The sequence below is a fragment of the Carassius carassius genome, chromosome 48 (genome assembly GCF_963082965.1).
Source record: "Carassius carassius chromosome 48, fCarCar2.1, whole genome shotgun sequence".
Classification (NCBI taxonomy): Eukaryota; Metazoa; Chordata; class Actinopteri; order Cypriniformes; family Cyprinidae; genus Carassius; species Carassius carassius.
In genome coordinates, this window is record NC_081802.1 from 9,215,263 (window position 1) to 9,236,675 (window position 21,413).

At 38.1% G+C, this 21,413-nt stretch overlaps 1 protein-coding gene and 1 pseudogene across 2 annotated transcripts in view; one reads left to right on the forward strand and one right to left on the reverse strand.

The window, feature by feature from the left end:
* LOC132131932 (transcriptional repressor p66-alpha-like) overlaps positions 1 to 17,017 on the forward strand; it is a 34,818-nt gene extending 17,801 nt beyond the window's left edge. For both annotated transcript variants that reach the window (XM_059544111.1, XM_059544112.1), the window contains exons 2-11: positions 1,730 to 1,988; positions 9,934 to 10,060; positions 10,199 to 10,327; positions 10,407 to 10,475; positions 10,969 to 11,088; positions 11,174 to 11,353; positions 12,808 to 13,069; positions 13,150 to 13,577; positions 13,655 to 13,868; positions 15,161 to 17,017. In XM_059544111.1, coding sequence (XP_059400094.1) covers positions 1,730 to 1,988; positions 9,934 to 10,060; positions 10,199 to 10,327; positions 10,407 to 10,475; positions 10,969 to 11,088; positions 11,174 to 11,353; positions 12,808 to 13,069; positions 13,150 to 13,577; positions 13,655 to 13,868; positions 15,161 to 15,294 — 1,922 coding nt within the window. In that variant the 3' untranslated portion in view covers positions 15,295 to 17,017. The remainder of the gene's footprint in view (positions 1 to 1,729; positions 1,989 to 9,933; positions 10,061 to 10,198; positions 10,328 to 10,406; positions 10,476 to 10,968; positions 11,089 to 11,173; positions 11,354 to 12,807; positions 13,070 to 13,149; positions 13,578 to 13,654; positions 13,869 to 15,160) is intronic.
* A 994-nt stretch (positions 17,018 to 18,011) lies between these two features.
* LOC132131379 (testis-specific serine/threonine-protein kinase 6-like) lies at positions 18,012 to 20,846 on the reverse strand (annotated as a pseudogene).
* Between the last annotated feature and the right edge of the window lie 567 nt (positions 20,847 to 21,413).

The window sequence follows — 21,413 nt, forward strand, 5'->3', positions numbered from 1 at the left end:
ATGACATGTTCGTTTCCACTCTAAAGTGTTTCATTGCCTATAAGTTTTGAGTGCAGTCACTAAAAATCCTTATCTGACAATCAGAAACAAAAGGGAAAGTGGATCAAGCCGTGAATCACATGGATCAAAAGACACTGAAACTTTCTTTTCAGAATCGAGGTTCGCAAATCCTACAATTTGCATAAGCTTGTTTGGATCAGAACGATCTCATTGGTTTCTATTATCTAGTCATTTGGTTTATTGACTACCTTTTATTGCCAAGACCAGTGTGGCGATTATTATTTTGCGAGCAACAAAGAGGCGGACACTTCCTCCTCATCTCTGAAAGACTTGTGTTTTGGAATGCGTGCGGCCCTTCCCCCACTGGCAAAACTCCTGCGTCTGTGTGGCCGCATTCGCTGCCAGTCAGTCTCTCGAGGGGTTAAAAACCTGCTTCAGTCTCTCGGCTGCGTCCACCGACTGGTTCAAACTGGTTTTCAGGGGGAAATGCTTTATGTCCCATGGAATCTTGGGAAGGGTCATGTGGAGCCCCAGTGATGTCATGGCAGATGAGAGCAGGCCTGGGTGTTGAGTCAGCTGTCTTGTTAGCAGATGGCTGATATCATATGTAAGACAGGTAGGTCGGCACGTCTCGTATGTGCCTTGATGTATCCAAATGATGGATTTGCTTCCTGTAAGTGGCTCTTGGGGTTTGCTTGCATGTTTTAAATTTCAGGCTTCTTGATTGTCTTTCCTGTTTGCTTTGCTTCTATGGACTGTCTTTTCTGAAACGCCAATCTCTCTTGTACAGGTGCAATCATATAGTTCTCAACCAAGTGGGTCGTGACCCAAAAAAGGGGCACAGTTCTGTTCTGAAAGCGTTAACCAGAAAACAATGCCAAATGCGAGTAATTGTTTCGAGTTTTATGAGGGATGAGAATCTTTCGTCATCTCGTTGACGTAAAGGCCGCATGCTCTACAGTATATTGGTGCAAATTTATGTTTGGACCGATTGCATGGTTTGCCCTCATCTTCAAAAACTATAAAGAGAACTACACAACGAGAAAGAAAGTAAGATCTAGGCTACTTTAAATATGTGCTCAACAAGATAAACATGAATTCTGGCATCTAATGTTTTGTGCGTTGAATTGTTGGCTGTTGTGAGACACTTAGAATTTAAACACTCAAACTAAGATAAGTCTTGTTAAAATATTTTAATTTGGATTATTTTATTTGGTTTTCTTTACTTTGTACTTCTTTACTCTCTCTGTTACAACAAATAATTTTGTTGTTGTGTTGAGTTGCCACTTGATGTTCAAAGTAAAAATCTGTGTACTTGATATTATGTAATGTATTGGTGACATATCTATATATCTGATAGTTTCAGTCAGATTGATATTACTGGCAGGGTGGTGTTGGTGCAGTGGATAAGGCACATGCCTTTGGTGTGAGAGACCCAGGTTCGAATCCACTGTGAGACACCAATGTGTCCCTGAGCAAGACACTTAACCCCTAGTTGCTCCAGAGGTGTGCGACCTCTGACATATATAGCAATTGTAAGTCTCTTTGGATAAAAACTTCCGCTAAATGAATAAATGTAAATGTAATCAGGATCTATACTTTGTATAATTTCTATTGATATTCCATGTTTTTTATATCCGTGTTTGCTTGGTTTTAGTATCAAGACATTACACTTAATATAATAGTTTATCTGCCTAAATATGCATGATTCAGTTATGTTGTTTTACAGGTGAGAAGATGTCGGAAGACGCAGTGCGTCAGACACGTAGTCAGAAGCGGGCGCTGGAGCGAGATGCTCCTGCTTCGGAGGGCGACTTGAAGAGGGTCAAGCTGGAGGGAGGAGAGCTGGGAGCTGTAGATGGACTGAAAACCAAAAGCGAGCAGGCCAACAAGGAGGCTAACATCCTGCGGGCCGGGGAGGTGAAGGCCACCATCAAGATGGAGGTGCAGACCAGCGACGAGCCCGTGGACATGAGCACATCTAAGAGGTAGGTCACAAGCCGAACATGAATGCATATTTTTTTTTTTTTTTTTTATCCCAAAGCCTCCTGAATGTGTGTTAAATGAAATGACACAATTGTTGATCTTTTGATTGTGTTGACCTTTGAACTGGAGAATTAGTGTGATCTTGGTCTTGCCGTTTTGCTTTTATGTTTGTGTTGAGGACACTTAACCTCACGCTGCTCCGCTGAGACTTTGTGCTAGTAGCTCTGAATATAAAGCATCTGCTAAATGCAAAGTCAACAAGGTATCAAGTAGATGCAAAGGAGAAGAACCTGGGCTCACTGTGGTGCTTTTGCTTTGCTGGTTTTAAAAACTTAAGGTCTCATTTAATTACCATGTGTCTGATTTTTACTTTAGTTTAACTTAAATTCAATGATTTTGATTAACAGCGCTAAAAAAAAAAATATGATGTATAAAATCAGGAACTAAAGCATGAATACTAACTTTCTGACTTGATTTTTCGATGAAGGTTAGTGCTGTGCAGATAAAGGACAAAGTGCATAAATGAGTGAAAATATCAGCATCCTCAAAAATATTAATATTGTAACATTTTCCAGTAAGGCTCAATTAAATAGCATTAATTAACTTTGACACCATTTTTTTTTATGTTTGTGAAAGATTTATCTTGTAATCACAATATATTACAATATATTTGATAAAGATACTATAAGAACAATGCTATGGTGAAATATTACAATTTAAAATAACTGTTTTCGTTTTCGTGTTTGTTATTTTTAATTTTTTTTGTAAATTAGAACTTGCATACATGTTTGAAAAGCCAGAAGTAAACGTCAGCTCTGCATTAGGATGATTATTTTTATTTTACCTTGAAATTACATCGACTTAATTTGATTTAAAAATCACCTGCTGTCGCACACTGAAAAAGTGTTTCATTCATCCAATTAAATTATTTTAGGGTAATGATTTACATCTATATTTTTTTACTTGAGACAATAAATTATGTATTTTTCATTGGCTCAAGTAAAAAAATATAGATGTGAATCATTACCCTAATTTTTGTATTATTATGATTATTATTGGATGAATGAAATACTTTTTGCTTCTTTGTTTTATTTGCACCAACATTATTTGATTTTAACATTTTGTAATGTATTTATATAGCATACTTTTATTTAGTCTCACTGGTAAAGACCTTTTTTTTATTTAAAAGCAAATTTAAAAACTAAAACAAATACTGAATGCTGATTAAGAAACATTATTGAATGTGTGTTGTTTGGATTGTAGAACTATGCAATTATTGCCGTTAATTTCACATGGTTACAGTTAATCTTTTAATTTAAGGCTAGTTCTCTGTAGTTTCAACCCAATTCAAAAACAAAAGCTAATGTACCATCTATGTTTGTATTGAATGTAGTCTGCTTACTGTGCAGATACTGCCGTTAATTTCAGATGGTTACGGTTATTGTTTTCAATAGCCAATAGCCAGTTTGGCCTATTAAATACCAAATAAACATCTTGTTTATGAACACTTTCCTCCTTTCTTGTTTGTTGCTTAAAGATAATAAAAAAAAAATGGAAATCGGTATCTGAATCGGCCAGTTTGCTTGTAGAAAAATCTGAATCGGCCATGAAAAATCATGATCGTGCATCCATAAACGGAACATTTGTAGTGCGCCTCCCATCCAATAAATTGCAATAAGCTTTGTGATTTGTTGCTTTTAATATGAAACAGTCTAATTTCAAATTCTGTCCATTTTATTACAAAATTCAAATATTAAATGCCATTTTGCTGCTGTTTAATGTGGATTAACATCTAACGTCACATTTACCACAGAAAAACATATTCGGTGACCATGAATTCATTAGTCGGCTAAAAAATTAACTCTAAAGCGGAGAATTTTGCTAAATATGCACCACATAACACATTCATAATTTTTACTTTTCTTTAATATTTAATGTTTGACAAAATCCGTCAGGTTTTTGTGACAACCATCGTTTAAAAGTTAAAGTTAGTATTATAACTTTAATATTACAAAAACTGAGTATATTTTCAATGTTTGTATACAAATCAGATAATTTCAACTTTCTATTTTATTGACTATCAGGTATATTTTACAGCATTATGTCTCGTACACACTGGGATTATTATCGCACGTGCTTATCGCCGACGTTTTTCGATGCATCTTTTGTGTTCATATCCAACCAATTTTCGCTGGCGATGAGCCGAGTGATTGTGCAGATTCACTCCCTGACATTAGATGATCCTTAAGAAAAACCCCGGTACACATCAAATCCCATTTGTTCTGCAATTCCCATTTATAACTCCTTCGCAACTAGATTTTTGTAGTCGCTGTCGTGTTTGTCATAAAGTCCTTTGTGTTCAGACACCAATGAGACCAGCAGCTCTACATTCATCATTCATCTTGCCTCGATGCATCTTCATCATCTACTTCCTCTTCGCCGTTAGGTCAAGTGTGCTCCGCAAGACCGTTTTGTGCTTGAGCACCAAGTCGTGTTTTACTGTAATGTCAGCAGCTCCAGACACATGAACAAAATCACCAATCTCATTGGTTGGTCAGTTTTTAACGCAGCGCGACAAACCAAAAAAAACAAGCCTTAGGTGTTTTTTAAAAAAAATTCGCATTTACACTTCACATTTTGCGCGTCGGTGTGCACACTCACATTAGCACCCTTTATTTAGTCACGAGGCATTAAACATTGGTGATATTCGCCCCAGTGTTTTTTTTTTCTTGAGAAAATTTGCCATGTACCTGATATAGATCCAAAATAATTGATACTGAATCCAATCTAATTGAAATTGTAATCGAATCTAATCAAATTCTTGTGAAGGATAATCGACTCTAATTGTGAAATTTGTCTATTGAGTATACATAGAAAATAACTTTAAATTGATCTTACTAAAATACTAAAAGTGTTCCAGGTGGTGGTTATCTAACATGATACGTCTCCAAATGTTTTTTTGAATGTTGAACTTATTGCATGAAAAAACTGAAGGCGATTCCTGTTTGTTTGTGAATGCATGCTTAATGTACAAGACAAACAGAAGTGGTGATGAACCAGAGTGGAGCTCATGATAAAGAACAAAGGAGGTGGCCTGATGCCATGCGGGATGGGGGAGGGGCAGAAAGTTGAGTTGAAAGATGTCACACTCCACAACCACGACCGTCGTTCGCTTAATTTTCTCCAAAGGCCACACTCAAATATGTGCTTGCTCAGCATGTCTGTCTCCCCTTGGGTGGCACTCTGTCCTGCTTAAAAAAAAAAAAAGAGGAGAAAGAAGTCCAAAGCATTTTCCGTCACACCTGAACCCTGCCTGACTTTGCAAAAGGAGGCCTATGTCACAAACTGGTTTGAGCCGGCTGTTGCCATGGTTTCCACATTGGCAGGAACAGTTAAAGAAAAGGGAGGGTGTGAGTCATGTGACCAGAGGGAAATTCTTGCATCATGTGGTCTTGTTGGTGCTGGTTAATACGCAGGAAATGATATAAAGTCAATTCTGGTTGTGCACGTCATGGAAGCCTGCATTTAGCTGTTAGTGATTCCTGTAAACTTGGGTGTATTGTGTTTTGACGGATGCTTTTAATTGGTCGGTTTGCTTTTAAGGAAACTCAAGTAATGTCAAGGGATGAGTGTTGTTTCTTTCTTCCCATTTACTTGAATGGGCCGTGCTTTCAGAGCACTCATCTCATCTGCTGATTGAAGGAAAGGGTACCATTCTTGTTGCCATACTTGTTGGGGAATGAGTGATACTGTGAGTTTGTTTGTGTGTGTGTACTGTTAATTTTTGAGGCGATCAGAATTATGCTTTTAGCTTAGTGGGTGAAATCATATCTAGTGACCAGAATGACTTGGAGACATGGGAATTAACTTTTTAGACTCAGAAACCCCTAGCAATGCCCTAACAACAACCTAGAACAACCTCACTGCAATGCAAAAAGTGTTATGAGTGTTTGATTTTTTGAGTGATGTTACTTCTGGAGATAATCTGAATTGCCACTAATTAACACTGGGTCTTAACTAGTTTGACCAACAAGCAGGTAACCTTGGGTGGTCAGTCTGACTTTTCACCAGAGGTGGAAAGAGTACAAAAATATTCTACTCAAGTAAAAGTACCATTACATTAATGAAATTTTACTTAAGTACAAGTAAAAGTACCAGTCTAAAAATCAACTCAAGTAAAAGTAAAAAGTAGCTCATTTAAACTTTACTCAGAGTAAAAATTACTTAGTTACATTTTAACAGTGGGAGGGAGTCAAAATGGGACAGGCCAAGGGTGTCAAACTCAGTTCCTGGAGGGCCACAGTCCTGCACAGTTTAGATATAACCCTAATTAAACACACCTGATCCAGCTAATCTAATCATTTAGGTTTATTTGAAAACTACATGATATGTGTGCTGGAGCAGGGTTAAAACTAAACTCTGCAGGGCTACGGCCCTCCAGGAACTGAGTTTGACACCCCTGGGATAGGTCTATTAATCTCAAACTAGTTGTTTTTAATTAAAGGAATCAGTTATTTAGAATAATAAAACATTTGGGCTGTTACCAGGCAAATCAGTGTCAACAAACTCATCTTTTAATGCAGAGGAAATGCAGAAGATTCATTGGAAGTGGCATTTAGATGTATTACACTGTTTAGTGCAGGACAAGAATGCATTTAACCTGCAGTTACAAATGCATGAATAATGTTTTGATATGCCAGACATAAAATGTTGAATACTCATTTGAAATGATAAGAAATTAATTATTTTAAAAATAATCAAAAGATACTTTAAATGTGAAATAAAAATGGCCAGTATGTGTCAGCAAGTCACTGTTAATAAGTGAGTCATTGCGATTGAACCGAATCATTTAAACGGTTGATTCATTCAGGAACGAAACACTGTCACGTTGCTCAGAGACGCAAAACTGTGCTTTGGTGGCTGTGTTTGGAATTATTTTCTGTTGTAGAAATAGAGCTAAAAAAAGGCAATATAATGTCTAAAACGCAAGTCTCTTAATTAACTTGTTTACTGAACTGTTATATATATGTATGCATGTATATATTCATGATGATTTTTGGAGGAAAAGACGGCCTTCTTTGTGTGATTTTGATTTAATATATGAAATTATATAAATATGTGAATTTTCTGCCCCTATATCTTCAATTTTGTGATCATTCTAAATGCATTTTAGGAGACTGAATCACACAGTGAAAGAACGCACTATAAATGCGCGCACATCATTAAAACAAAAAATATGATATTATCGCAGACGATATATATAGCACAATCCTCACCACTGTCTTTTTGGCTAATTTGTGCAAAACCTCTTGCTAAAATGTCAAAGCTTCATTTTAACCACCAATGCAACGATGCAATTATTTAGCTTACCTCTACATTCTTGCGAAGGGTTGATGTCTTGTCGAGATTTTATAAGCTGCTAGTTTGGTCTTCCTAGGCAAGTACAGCTTACACTGCATAATAGAGCATACATATGGCCAGGGGTTCACTTCATTTCCTTCGAGTTCAACTTCAGAATATGACGGGGTTTCGTTTTCAGCGGTGTCTGCACCACTAACGCCTGTTTTGACCGTCTGCATCTTTCTTTTGATTTTAGCGCCAGTTTGCCCTCCTGCCCATTATTTACTGCCGTAGTTTCCAGGGAGCGATTTATTTTTTTTATTTTACTCAGTAAGTAATGTGTTTTAAAATGTAGCGAAGTACAATACTTTAAACAAAATATACTTAAGTAAAAGTAAAATTACAGATTTAAAAAATTACTTTAAAAAGTATTAGTACACAAAAAAGCTACTCAATTACAGTAACGCGAGTAAATGTAATTCGTTACTTTCCACCTCTGCTTTTCACATTCAAATTAGACCAGTTATGATCAGCCTTGAAGGAAATAAATGAGATGGCTAACATTTTAAGACAGTTTATGCAGCCCCAGATTGTCTTGTAGACATGGAAATAAACTCTTTAGACTTAGACAAGTGTACATCCAGTCAGAAAACCCTAACAACAACCAAAGACATCATAGCAACCAAACTTCAATGCATTAACAACTGTTCTGAGCCTCTTAACATCATGTCAGAGAGCAAACACGGGACTTTGCAACGTTTTGTCTGATGTTTCTTCTTGTGACAATCTGAATTAGTGATTTAACAATAAATTTAGAAGAAAAAAACGTTTGCAGTGGTTTGGAATAAACCGTTGACTTGGGAATTAGCTTAGACCAGTATTACTTCTGAAGGGAAGCTGAATTAGCATTTTTAAATTATTAAAAAAGTTCAGTTATATCTATTAACCAGAGTGACTTGGGACAAAAATCTTTAGACTTAGACCATATTTATCCACTCAGAAAATCATAGAAACCAACTAATAATGCCCTTACAACAACCTAGAACAACACAACAATGTCAGCGGGCAAACACTTGAGTGTGCAACTTTTTGTGTGCTACTACTTCTCAAGGCAATCTGAACTATAATTATAACTTGACTGGATAAAAAAGCACAAAAAATATTTTGGTATGAAGGAACTTTAGCCATATCTAGGTACCAAAATGAAAATGTAATAAACTCTTTAGATCTAGACCAGTAGGCATCCACTCAAACACCATTGCAATACATTAACAACCATGTTGTTCTGTCAGTGGGCAAACACAACTTGCATCGCCATTTAGCTGCTATAGTTGCTCCCAAGAAGCTAATTTCACTATTGACAAGTGTGTTATTGCAATATTGCATACATGACCCTTAGCCTATAAGCAGCTAAAGGCCTCTAGCAGATTTCCCAGTTGTCCTCTCTGATACTCCCTTCATGGACCCACCAGCAGTCAGAGTAGAAGCATGAAAGCGGGTTTCTTTGTTGATATGCGAGCAACCCCATCTGCAGTGAAAGTTGAGGATGGTGTACACACAATAACCTGGCCGCTAGCCGTCCCATCCCCCTCCTCAGCCATCCCTCAGGAAGTCTGGGTACAGCACTGCAGTCCTTTAGAGATCCAACGTGATGCCTCTCTCATGTGTCTGTTGCTGATTTGCATTTGCAGCGGCTTATGGATCTAACCTGACTGTAAAAATGTGGCGTTTTCATGTTGAGACCTTCTGACACTACTTGTGGCGCTTCCTTGAAGAGCAGCTCCTTGAAGTGTTTGATTACAAAATATGCAAACAGAGGTCTTAGGACGTCCTCTAGTGGGCAGTGCAGCATTAGGAGAGGAGCAATGGGCCATTAGGATACTGTATAAACGACATGCTTCTTTTTAAATATTAGTTTGCTATGTAAGTGTATATACTACTGCAAATGTTAAACCGTACAAACCATTTTGATCAGTAGTACAATACGTTGTGACGTTGTGACATAAAAACAATTTATGATTATCATTATAACAATTTATTATCATTATTATAAAAACATGAAACCTTTGGTAGTACGAACCAAAAATTATAAAAAAAATACAAATAATAAAGGGAAAAAATATTAAATATGATGATAATAATAATAATTATGATTATTTTAAAATAGGTTTTTCATTTTTGATAGTGTTGTGTAAAAAAAATCAGAAGTTAATATAGAATTTTATATATATATATATATATAAAACTTAAATCAGAATATAGAATTTATTATTATTATGCAAATTGTATTTCTTTTTGCAGTTTTTGTGTGAAACCCCTTGGTAATATGTTCAAATAATAAGTCAAGAGATAACATTTAAAGTACCCAGTGCAGTGTGATTTATATACTTCCCGTTTTGGTATTTTAGCAGATTATCTACCTAGTTTGTCATCTGGGTATTTCACTTATACAGAACAATTCCCATACTGTACATATTATATACTGCGAAAGTAATATCACTAATATGCAGTTCTGTTCCAGCATTTAAAGAAACTGTGTATCTTAAAGTGTGACACAATCAATGTTTTCAGCCTTTTCTCAGGTTTTCTTTGATCTGTCTCTCTCAGTGACATAAAGAAAGAGCGACCTCCGACTCCAGATGATGTCATTGTTCTGTCGGACAATGAGCCTTCTAGTCCTTATATGAATGGGGTCAGCCACAGTTTTAAGAAGACTGATACTGAGATGCTGATGGTAATGTGACTTCTCAAGACGTTTGTTTACAGATCATTTGCACTTGATGTATAACAAGATGGTTTGTCAAGTATGGTACATTCATCAAATGTCCCGTTCACTTGCTAACGTGACTCTTCTTGTCCATGTCACGTGCAGAAAAGCAGCCCGGCTGAACGTGAGCGCATCATCAAACAGCTGCAGGAAGAACTGCGTCTACAGGAGGTCAAACTCGTCCTGCTGAAGAAACTCAGACAGAGTCAGACCCAAAAAGATGTTGTGCAAAAGGTAAAAAAAGTAACAGTTGGGTTGTTGGATGCAACAAAGAGGTCAAACTGACCTGGTGTTGACCCCTTCTGTTTTGCAGTCGAACAATTCTGTGGCAGCTCCGCCACCTCTCGTCAGGGGCAGCATCTCCGCTAAAGGACCCCTACAGGTCAGTGTAAATGTGTCCGACTACACTAAACATTTCAAACGGTATTACACTACAGTGACATGAACTCACTATAGTGCACGTGCATTTAAATCAGCATGTGTCCAGTAGTATATCATTATTAGAGATAATATACACAATACGGTTAGAAAAAAAATGATGCTAATAATAGTAAACAAAAATTATGATAAAATAATGATTTTTATAGTTGTTATATAGACCGATAGATAGATAACAAGCAAAACTTTAGATTTTTAATAATGAAATTGTTTAACATTAAGATTTATAAATGCTGTTGAAGTACTGTTCATGCTTAGGTCATGTAAAGTAGTTAACTGATGTTAACTAATGAATTTATAATAAAGTGTTACCTAATAATACTAATATTCAGTGTCAGTGCTGTCCAGTCTATTGCATGCTCCTGCAAGGGTCTCGATGTGTTTTTAAAAGTTGGATTGCAAAGAGCAATTAAGATTTAAATACATGTTGTTTTCAGATCTCCAACCGAATCTCAGGGACAGTCATTCCTCCTCCCCTGGTTCGAGGTGGAACGCAGGTCTCCAAGCACGGCTCCCACAACACCATAGTGATGCCACCTTTAGTCAGAGGCTCACAGGTATGTACTGTTAGAGCTTGATTACACCTAAAAACATTTTAATTTTGAAATGAATCTTTTTCTCACTTACATTTGTGTGGTATAGCCCATCACCGTGACCCCGCAGCAGATTGCGACCCTACGGCAGCAGCAACACTCAGGTTCTGGTCCTCCTCCTCTGCTGCTGGGCACACGCAACTCCGTACCCACCGTACAGGTGCAGGGCCAGAGGATCATTCAGCAGGGCCTGATCCGTGTTGCCAATGCAAACGTCCTGGTCTCACAGGTCATTTACTTGATATATGTCATGTTGTTATATATAAAAAATATTACATTAATATAAGTAGATGCAGGAAAGTATTTGGAATGCTAAATGTTTAAAATAATATTATAGCAGTTAGAACGTTATACTTTTAAACATAAAAAATTTATATTATATAGGTATAGTAACAGATTATTTTTTATAGACTTAAAGGTACAGGTTGTAGGACCTGCCACTAGAGGGCGCACTATCAAAACAATAACAATCACATGGTTTGATGATGCTAAGGAGGAGCGTGGAATGATGGGATTTGTTGTCTTCTACCCAACCCCTGACGGCCATCAATCAGACGGAAAGATAAATCATGGATTTAACGCGAGTTCAACGATTTGCGCGAGTAGATTAGATACAAAGTCAATACAAAGACGCGATTAAACTATGGATCAGACACGTCTTTGCGCGAGTCTAGAGACGCGATGCCTCGCGTTTGGCGTGTATGCCCCATAATACTAATCTCGTTGATCGTTATAATAGCATACGTTTTCTGTAAAGATATGAATCAAAACAACTCACCTGTAGAGTAAAACACAAGCGAGATTGGCATCTCTTTCTAGATGAAGTTTGTCGCGAAGCTACTTTCGCATTTGTCCACGACACTGTTGTCATGTGGTTTCTACGTCAGGCGCTAACAAAGGGTAACTTAACGTCATTGACAGGCGACTGCACTGCCCCGTTTCACTGTTTAGAATGTAAATTTTCTCATGATTTACAAGTAGTTGAAAACATAAGAAATATTGTTAGTAATCAGCTGGACAATATACATAACACTAGCCTAGCCTTGGATATTTTACTGCAAATATCTTACAAATTGTACCTTTAAAGCTACTATAACTTATTGTTTAACGTTATAAGTAAACAAATGCATATTAAAATGAATAGTTTTATACATTATCGTAATTTTTTTTTTTATTTGTTATAAATTATATTTATATTATTAAAAACGATTAACTACTATAGGTCACACTTTATTTTAAGGTCCAATTCTCACTATTAACTAACCATTAACTATGACTTTTGCCTCAATTAACTCCTAATTTGCTGCTTATTATTAGTTTATAAGGTAGTTGTTAAGTTTAGGGTATTGGGTAGGATTATAGATGTCATGCATTATATGTACTTTATAAGCACTAATAAACAGCCAATATGTTTATAATAGGCATGCTAATAAGCAACTAGTTATTAGTGAGAATTGGACCCTATACCAAAGTGTTACCCTACTATATAAGGTTTTTATTACATTTTTGCTATTTAAGTATTAAAATAGTATGAATTTGTTATTGTTATACAGTTTATAATATTATTACGTTTTTAGTATTGAAAGATATGAAAGATATATTGCATATAATCAAATTTGACTGGGTTTATAAACTGGTATAGAGAAGCTGTTATGAACTTGCATCATGTTTTCTCATGTCCAGGCCTCCTCAACCAGTTTGAAGAGCTCTCAGTCTGGTCTGGGGAGCAGCACCTCTATCAATGCCAACGAGTCTCCTGCCAGCCGGCAGGCTGCCGCCAAGCTTGCGTTACGGAAACAGCTGGAGAAAACCCTCCTTGAGATTCCACCACCTAAACCTCCAACACCGGAGCTCAATTTCCTGCCCTCAGCAGCTAATAATGAGTTTATCTACCTGGTGGGGTTGGAAATGGTGGTCCAGAACCTGCTAGATACACTTGCTAAAAGTAGGTACACCCGATCCTATTAGGGCATATTTACCAAATATAACACTTCACCATGCTAACGTCACTTGCTTTCTTTCCAGGTAAGCAGCCACAGACAGAGTCTGCATCCACCCCGGCACCCAAGGAGCCCTTCACTTGCTCCCAGTGCCAGACAGACTTCACCTCACGCTGGAGGCAGGAGAAGAGCAGTGGCTCTGTCCTGTGTGAGCAGTGCATGAGCTCCAACCAGAAGAAGGCCCTGAAGGCTGAGCACACCAGCCGCCTGAAGGCAGCCTTCGTCAAAGCCCTGCAGCAAGAGCAAGAGATCGAGCAGCGCATCCTGCAGCAGGCGACCTCGCCCGTCTCCAAGACCACCACCACCTCATCTTCTTCCTCCTCATCCTCGCCGGTGATTAAATCTGATCACGTGCTGGTGTCGCCGCAGTACAAGCAGGTGAGCACGTCGCTGTCCCAGCAGACCAACAGGGGGGCGTCAATCGGTCGATTCCATACCACCACCATCAAGCAGGTAATAAACACTCCTATCTAAGCTGGTATGTGTCCCATATAAGGTGTTTTCTGACTCGAGCATGTTTTTCTCCTCAGACTCCAGGCCAGCTGTCCCGTAGTGTACAGCAGGCGCTGAGTGCAGGCGCACGCGGGGTGAGCCACAGCTTCTCCACGTCCTCCCAGCTCCAGAATGCCGTCACGGCCGCCTCGCTGGTCAGCAGGCCAGGTAAGCACGCCATGAGAGCAGGGGAAAAGGGCAGCAGCAACCCAACCACCAATACCTGGAGGAAACAGAACAGCGGCACTGCAGGTAGAGGATGCCTACTTAAAAAAAATAAATAAATAAATAAAAATTCTGCCCCTTCCTGTCTCCTTTTTTCATGTACCCTTTTTTATATATATATTGAGTTGATTGACTTACAAAGGGCAAACCTGCAAAAATGAGGCAAAAGTGCTCCTGTTAATGTGTGTAACACATTTTTCTAAACGTCAACAAAAATATCATTTATTTATAAAAGTTAGTTGAGACCGTGTTTGGCCTGTTCCAGCTTGGGTTTTCCAGAAAAAGTATGAGGGGAGAAAAATTAAACTGTTTATTGTTGAAACGCTACTGTTAATTATTGAAAGTTCTATACCTTTTAACAATATGTATATATTATTAGGTGTGTAAGAATTGGATAATCTTAAATTACCAACCCTGTTACTATTATAACTATTGATTATAAGTAAAAGTAAACTAAATGCAACTACCTACATACAATACAACTGCAACTAACTAAATACAAATACTGTCTTTTTTTAATACTTATAACTATCATACAATACATTAGGTGTTTCAGAAGTGTCAGTCTTAAATTGTTAACCCTGTTACCATCATTGATTAAAATTTTGTACCATTTTAATTAATTAAAAACCATCATATCTTCCTCTCCACTGTTCATGAACAAATTAAAACCTCTCTTCTTTTTATCACTAATTTTCAACCCTGTTACCAATCATAACTATCACTAATTAAAGTTCTATACAATTAATCAGAGTGAATTGATCAAAACTCTTATGACGTCATCATTCCAACTCTACATGGGCAAGACTCTGCTTTTAATCACTTCATCTTACATTGATTATTAGATGTGTAAGAAGCGGACAATCCTAAATGGTCCACCCTGTTGCCATTATAACCATTAGTTATCTAAATTTGTAAATTAATTTCTACTTTTCAAAGATAAGCAAATATTTTCTGGTAATTAATCTTGTGTTATTTAGGCATGTCAGAAGCAGAAAATGTTACATTTCTCATCCCTGTTATCACAATTTTGTCATAGTAAACAACTATTATTTAAATGGGTATGTGTAAAAAAATAAAATGGCATCATTAATAAAAAAAATAAAAAAACCCTTGTAGTGTCATGACCGTTGCCAAAAAGATAGTTAATTGCTATCAACCCTGTTACCATGCAACCTTGTTTTTAAAGACATGGCTAATTTAGCTTGAAATGCAGGTCATTAAAACTCTTCAGATGTTCTTTGTTCAGACAAATCTTATAGAAATTTACATAGTCATCCTTTCAAAATCATTAACCCCTTCATATTCTCCCCCAACAGGTGTCACCATGGCTTATGTCAACCCCAGTCTATCTGTGCACAGGACGACGTCTCCGGTGGACCGTCAGCGAGAGTACCTCTTGGACATGATCCCTTCCCGCTCCATTTCCCAAATGGCAAACACATGGAAATAGTGCCCTAAATAAATAAAAAGAAAACCTGAAAATGTCTCATAATTATAATCCTGTTTTTTTTGGACATGGGGTCGGTTATCCGTATCTGAAAACCAGCCATTAAGCAATAATAAAAATAAAAAATTATATATTTTGTTCCAAGACCCTTAATGTAAGACCCCACAAGCCAACAAGTGTCCTAGAGGAGAACTGTACCGGATCAGCATTCAAGGAGACGCAAGGACCTTTTCTACAGGCCTTTGTATCTATCTACTGAATCCCCCCATTACCAAATGAGCTTTAGTGATCTAATACACGTCACCCACAACTCCCAATCCTCTGCCCTCCAGGTGGAGTAATTGCTCCATTATGTGAAACTAAAGCCTCTGTTAAACGTTTTTAAAGGCTCATGGACACTTTTTCCACAGAAAGTGGAGAACACAGGACTGCAGAGTTCCTGCGTGACCCCAGGGATTGTTTATTGACCTTTTTGTGGACCATCTACATGCTATGAGACCACTTCAGCTACGTTTTCCGATCCACCGCGTCTCTTGAACAGATATGGGGAGTGTTTGTTTGTGTATTTGATGTCATTGCATTGCTTTTTGTTTTGTTTTTTAGCTTCACTGTGGAATCCCTCTTCCCTTTCCAAATGGCCTTTTTTTTAAAGGCTACAAGTTTAAGGAATTGTTATGCTGTTGAGGTGGTTATACATCTGCTGGTGTAGTTTGTATTTTTAAATACTTTGGGTTGTTTCTTTTTTTTTTCCTTTGTAAGCTTATAAAAGACATTAAACCAAGAATTGTGCATCAGGGATGGTTACAGAGATGGATGTAACTAACAAAAAGCAGCAGCCTTAACAGGACTACTTCTAGACTTTCATGTTTGAGCGATGTCTTTATCAGAGGAGCCTAACGGTAGCTTTTTTTCTTTTCTTTACAGGAACAATTGATATATATTATGTTGAGCTTTTAGTTACCATTGTGATGTGCTCCCCGTTAGGCTTTCTTCTAACAGCATCTAGGTAATATTTGGATGTTGTGTTATTTATAAATGTCACTTTAGATGAAGGATATCCTTCCCAAATAGTTTCAAAGCCTTGTGAATTTAAGATTGGACTGTATTTTATTTTTATTTTTAATTTTTTTTGGTCTAATGCACAGTTCATTCATGTCTTGTCTACCATTTTAGATCCTGTTGGAAGTCGTGCCACTTAAGTCACGGCTTGATCTTTCCTTAAAGGAAATGTTTGGGTTGAAAGAATAATTGCTTATTGAATGTAGCACACAATCTTAGCTAAATGAAATTGAGTCATACCTGTTAGGTGGTGGTCATGTTATTTTTTTTACCATCTCTTATTTTCCTTTCATTTGATTTGTTAGCAGTAAGCTCGCTATTTTAGCTAAACCGTTATGGTTGTTATATACAACAGCTTGGGTCCTTAGTCATCGCAGTCCAGTGAACATGTCGAGTCAGTTCTGTTTCAGTCGGTTTGTTTTTCCTTTTCTTGAGATGATCTGTTCAGTGATCTTGAATGCCTGTGGATTGTTTCGGACACGGAGGCCCCTGTTTCTGGATGCTGTTCTGATTACTGCCTGCTGCTGACAACTAACACCATTCCTTTTCCCCTTGGGATGCTGCCGTAGCATCTTTTATGAATTGTAAAAAACAAAACAACAAAAAAACTTTTTTTTTATCTGTTTCTGCTCTGTTAATAATTATAATAAAAACTAATTTTAACCGGTTTGGTCTGTTATGTGAGTGTATTTTAAGTGTGAATCTGGTTGTTTTTCAAACTGAAATCTAATTGAATGTATTAAATCAACTTTCGAGTGTGTGATGGAGTGTGAAATTGCCTTTCGTCAGGGTGGACAACGTGTTAATTTGATATTAATGAAAATAAGGATGCGAGGGATATAGAAGTAAATTGAGGAATAAAATAAAATGTGTAGTATTCTCATGTTGCACCAAACCTAACTGCAGTTATTTTTAAGTAGAAGGCACAATTTTTCAATTCATTTTATTTTTAATATTATTTGCTGCTGTAGTCACACAAATTCATAGTGACCAAATGAGTCCAAGTCCTAAAAATACCATAAAGTAGTCTACTTTAATGCTATAGAGGATTTTATATAAATGTGTTTAGAACAACATGAGTGCATTGTCCATTAAAATGTATCTAGTTCTCAGTTTTTTTTTTTCTTTAAGCTTGTGAGCTTAGTCATTTTATTAACCGAACCAAGTAATGTTTACGAACCGCAATTTGTTTTGTGACAACATAAGTTTCAAGATTAAATAAATAGTTGAGGGGGGAAAATAAATATATTTTTTTTTTTTTATTTGAATATATATATATATATATACTATGTTGTTACATTTTCTTAAAAATATAATTAAATGCATTACATTTTAAGCATATAAACAGTATAGGAAAGAATACTAAAATAAATAAAAATAATTTAGCAAATTTCATTAATTTTGTATACATCTTAATCCTTACAAATAAAATTGTATTCCATTGTTCTTTGGCCACCTTGCACTGCAGATATCAATATCATCATAGGCCAATACAAAGATCGGTCAACCACTATTTTCTTATTTGAGTCATTTATTTGATAGTTTCTCCATTAATCTATTGCTGTTCTGGCTCAGAGGGTTCTCCCAACACAATAAAACTGATCATTTTCATGTCGTGACTGGAGTTCAAATATTAGGTCTATTCAAACAGGCAAACACTCTCAGAAGCGTGTATTTTGTATAATTTGTAGATGTCCTGCCACCTGTTGAATGGTTGGACGTGTGGAAGAATAGTACTGGAGCAGAGTATGGATGAAGACCCGGCTTGGTTCCTGAACACCAGTGTCATCCGGATAAACCAAAGACTTCCTTCGAAGATGGTTGAGTCGCCTCAAGTTGGTTTCATCGTATGGCATCAATACAGTCACCATGACGTATAGAATCACCCTGAGGCTCCTTACGTCCTACTTCTTAGGGTCATACGGCCGCCATTCCCATGATGACTTCTGGTGGAGTGTAGGCTGCAGAACCACAGAAGGTATGAATGAGCTCTGAAGGGTCTTGAACACAGCGGGCAAAACCAAAGTCTGTGATTTTAACTCGTTCTTCGGCTGACAGCAGAGTATTTCCACAATTTGAGGTCCCGATGGACGATATCCATTTGGTGGAGGTAGATGATGGCACTGACCATCTGAGAGAACAAGTTTTTGCTTTGGTCTTCTGGGATGCGATTTACTTAATATATCTTCTGAAGGAGATCTTTTGTTGCAGCTTCCATCACGATACACAGACGCTTACCAGCCACTTCAATTAACTCGTGCATTTGGACAATGTGGTCATGATTCACTCGTCTCAAAATCACCAGTTCTTTGGGGAGAAACTTCTGGACAAAATCCTTTGGGCCCTTTACATGGTCCACAATTTTGATAGCCACGTTAGATAGCCATCGTTTTAAATCTCAAAGGAGTTTACCACATGCACATGAATCCTTTGGCTAGAGTTTAAATCACGTTCTTTACCCTTGCTACCAAGTATTTCGTATCAGACATTTGAATTCTACTGCATTCTGAGAGATACCGGCATTCTAATTTATGATGTCATATTAGAACATATACAAAATGTTGTCCAGCGACAACTGATGGACAAGAATAAACAGTGAGAGTCATTTAGCTCTCTGGTTTTTATTTGTACCCCATTTAATCCACATTATGCTAATATAGTATTTTGTTAATTTTAACAAGACTTGACTGATTGATGTGGAGAACCCTATAACTATTTTAGAAAAGGTGCTTAAACAAGTTTTGTCAGTTGTACATTCATGGCCAAGTGTGGCAAAGTTTGCTGCTTCAGAATTTGTAGATTATTTTTCCACATGTTTCTATGGTATGCTGAAAAACAAAGATAAACATATAAGTATTTTATTGGCAAATATATAGATAATGAGTAAGTATTTACAGTGTTGACTCTTTTGCCCTGGCATGCTGGATATTAGCTTCTGGGCCAAATCCTGACTGATGGCGATCCATTCTTTCCTTATTAGTTCTCGGAATTGATCAGAATTTGTGGGCTTCTACTTGTCCACTCGCCTTCTGAGGACTGACCTCAGGTTCTCTATGGGATTGGGATCCGGGGAGTTGGTTGGGCACAGATTAAAAATTTCAATCTAGTGATACAGCCACTTCTAAATCACTCTTGCTTTGTAACATGGTGTTCCATCATTTTAGAAAATGCACGGATCATCACCAAATTGCTCATGGATTGTTGGAAGAAGTCGCTCTTGCAGGACGTTTCGATACCATTCTTTATTCATGGCAGTGTTTTTGGGCAGAATTATGAGAGAGCCCATATCCTTGGTTGAAAAGCAACCCCACACATGGATGGTCTCAGGTTGCTTCACTGTTGGTACAGCACAAGACTACTGGTAGCATTCACCTTTACTTCAACGAACTATCGATTTTCCAGATGTCCCAAACAGTCAGTTGAGAAAATAACTTTACACCAGTTTTCGGCTGTCCAATCTTTGTACTTCCTGCAGAAATTTCAGTCTGTCCTTTATGTTTTTCTTGGAGAGAAGTGGTTTCTTTGCTTTCCTTCTTGACACCAGGCCATTGTCCAAAAGTCTTGGCCTCATTGTGTGTGCAGATGCTCTAAAACCAACCTGCTATTCCTGAGCAAGCTCTGCACTGCTGGTGACATGATTCCGGAACTGACTCCTGAGGAGGAGACGGTCCTGGTACTTGCTGTACAATCCTTGACGTCCTGAAGACTTCTTCACTGCAATTGAACCTCTCTCCTCGAAGTTCTTGATGATCCGGTAAATGGTTCTTTCAGGTGCCATATTCTTTGTAGCAATTTCCTTGCATGTAAGGCCATTTTGATGCACAGCTATGATGGCTGCATGTGTTTCTTTGGAGGTCACCATTGCTAGCAAGAACACAATTATTGAAAGCACTTCTTCCCTCCTTAATCATTATGCTCTTACAATTTAATTAGTATGATAGTGATTTGACCTGACTAGTACTCATTCACTCTTTCACATGTGTTGCTGTTATGATTAGTCAATTAATATTATTAGATGTTCATTTTATTTCATTTTATTTATAAACTGAGTTTTCCTTCTGTTTAAAAAAAAAAAAAATCTCCGTCCACTTGAAAACGCAAAAGCATGCTATCAGAAGCATGCCATACCAACCGTTGGCGATATAATCTCAAACGTAAAACCATATTGGCCAATCAGGAGCCGAAAAAAGTTTCCAGTAGGCAGAGATAACAGCGCATGCTCCAGCGTCATGAGCCAAAAACTCCGGTTCCCTTTCATAGGTCACTTCGATGCTGCGGTGACGTCACCACGTATGGGAACACCTTCGGTGTGACGAATGTCTGAAGCCCTATACCATCCTGCCAATCCTATTTACCTCAGATTTCATTCCTTCAGTACGAAGCGAATCTTCTGTGCCCTTTGTCTCGCGTTCAATAGCGATCATCACGAGCAGTATTCTCCTCTCCGCGGACGCGATGAGTTTCAGGAAGTGCAAAGAGCCGTGTACCAGGTACATCATCAAGGGGGACACTCATGACAGGTGCGTAGTTTGCCTAGGCCTACACCACGCACAGGCGGTGCTTAGCGGCCTTTCGTCATGCCCTCACTGCGATGGCCTGCGGCTCAGAGTGCTGCGCTCTAGGGTGGATGTGTTCTCCGATGTCGCTGTGTCTAACCCCCGCCACATCACTTCTGCGACAGCTCAGCGCTGGAATTTTCTCCACATCGCTCGCTCTCCCCTACCCTAGTGCATAGGAAAACATTTATTGACCCTGTCGTCTTTTCCTGTGAGGATTTACGGCCCACACCGGAGGCATGTACTGCCATCTCCTTCGGTTGTGACCGCCCTGAGGACGACGTTTTATCCACCGCGGCCTCGGGGTCTGAGGACTTCGCGGCCGACACGAGCCCTCTCCCTCCTAGTGGACAGGAGAGGCGTGTTTCTCCCTCCTACAGTGAGCTGTTGGATGTGGTTTCCCGTGCGGTGGGTACATTGGGGCTGGAATGGGAGGTTGAGAAGGCCGAGGCCCAACCTTCTTCGAAGCTGGACGACCGTTTTTTGACTAGTCGTACACCTGCGCAG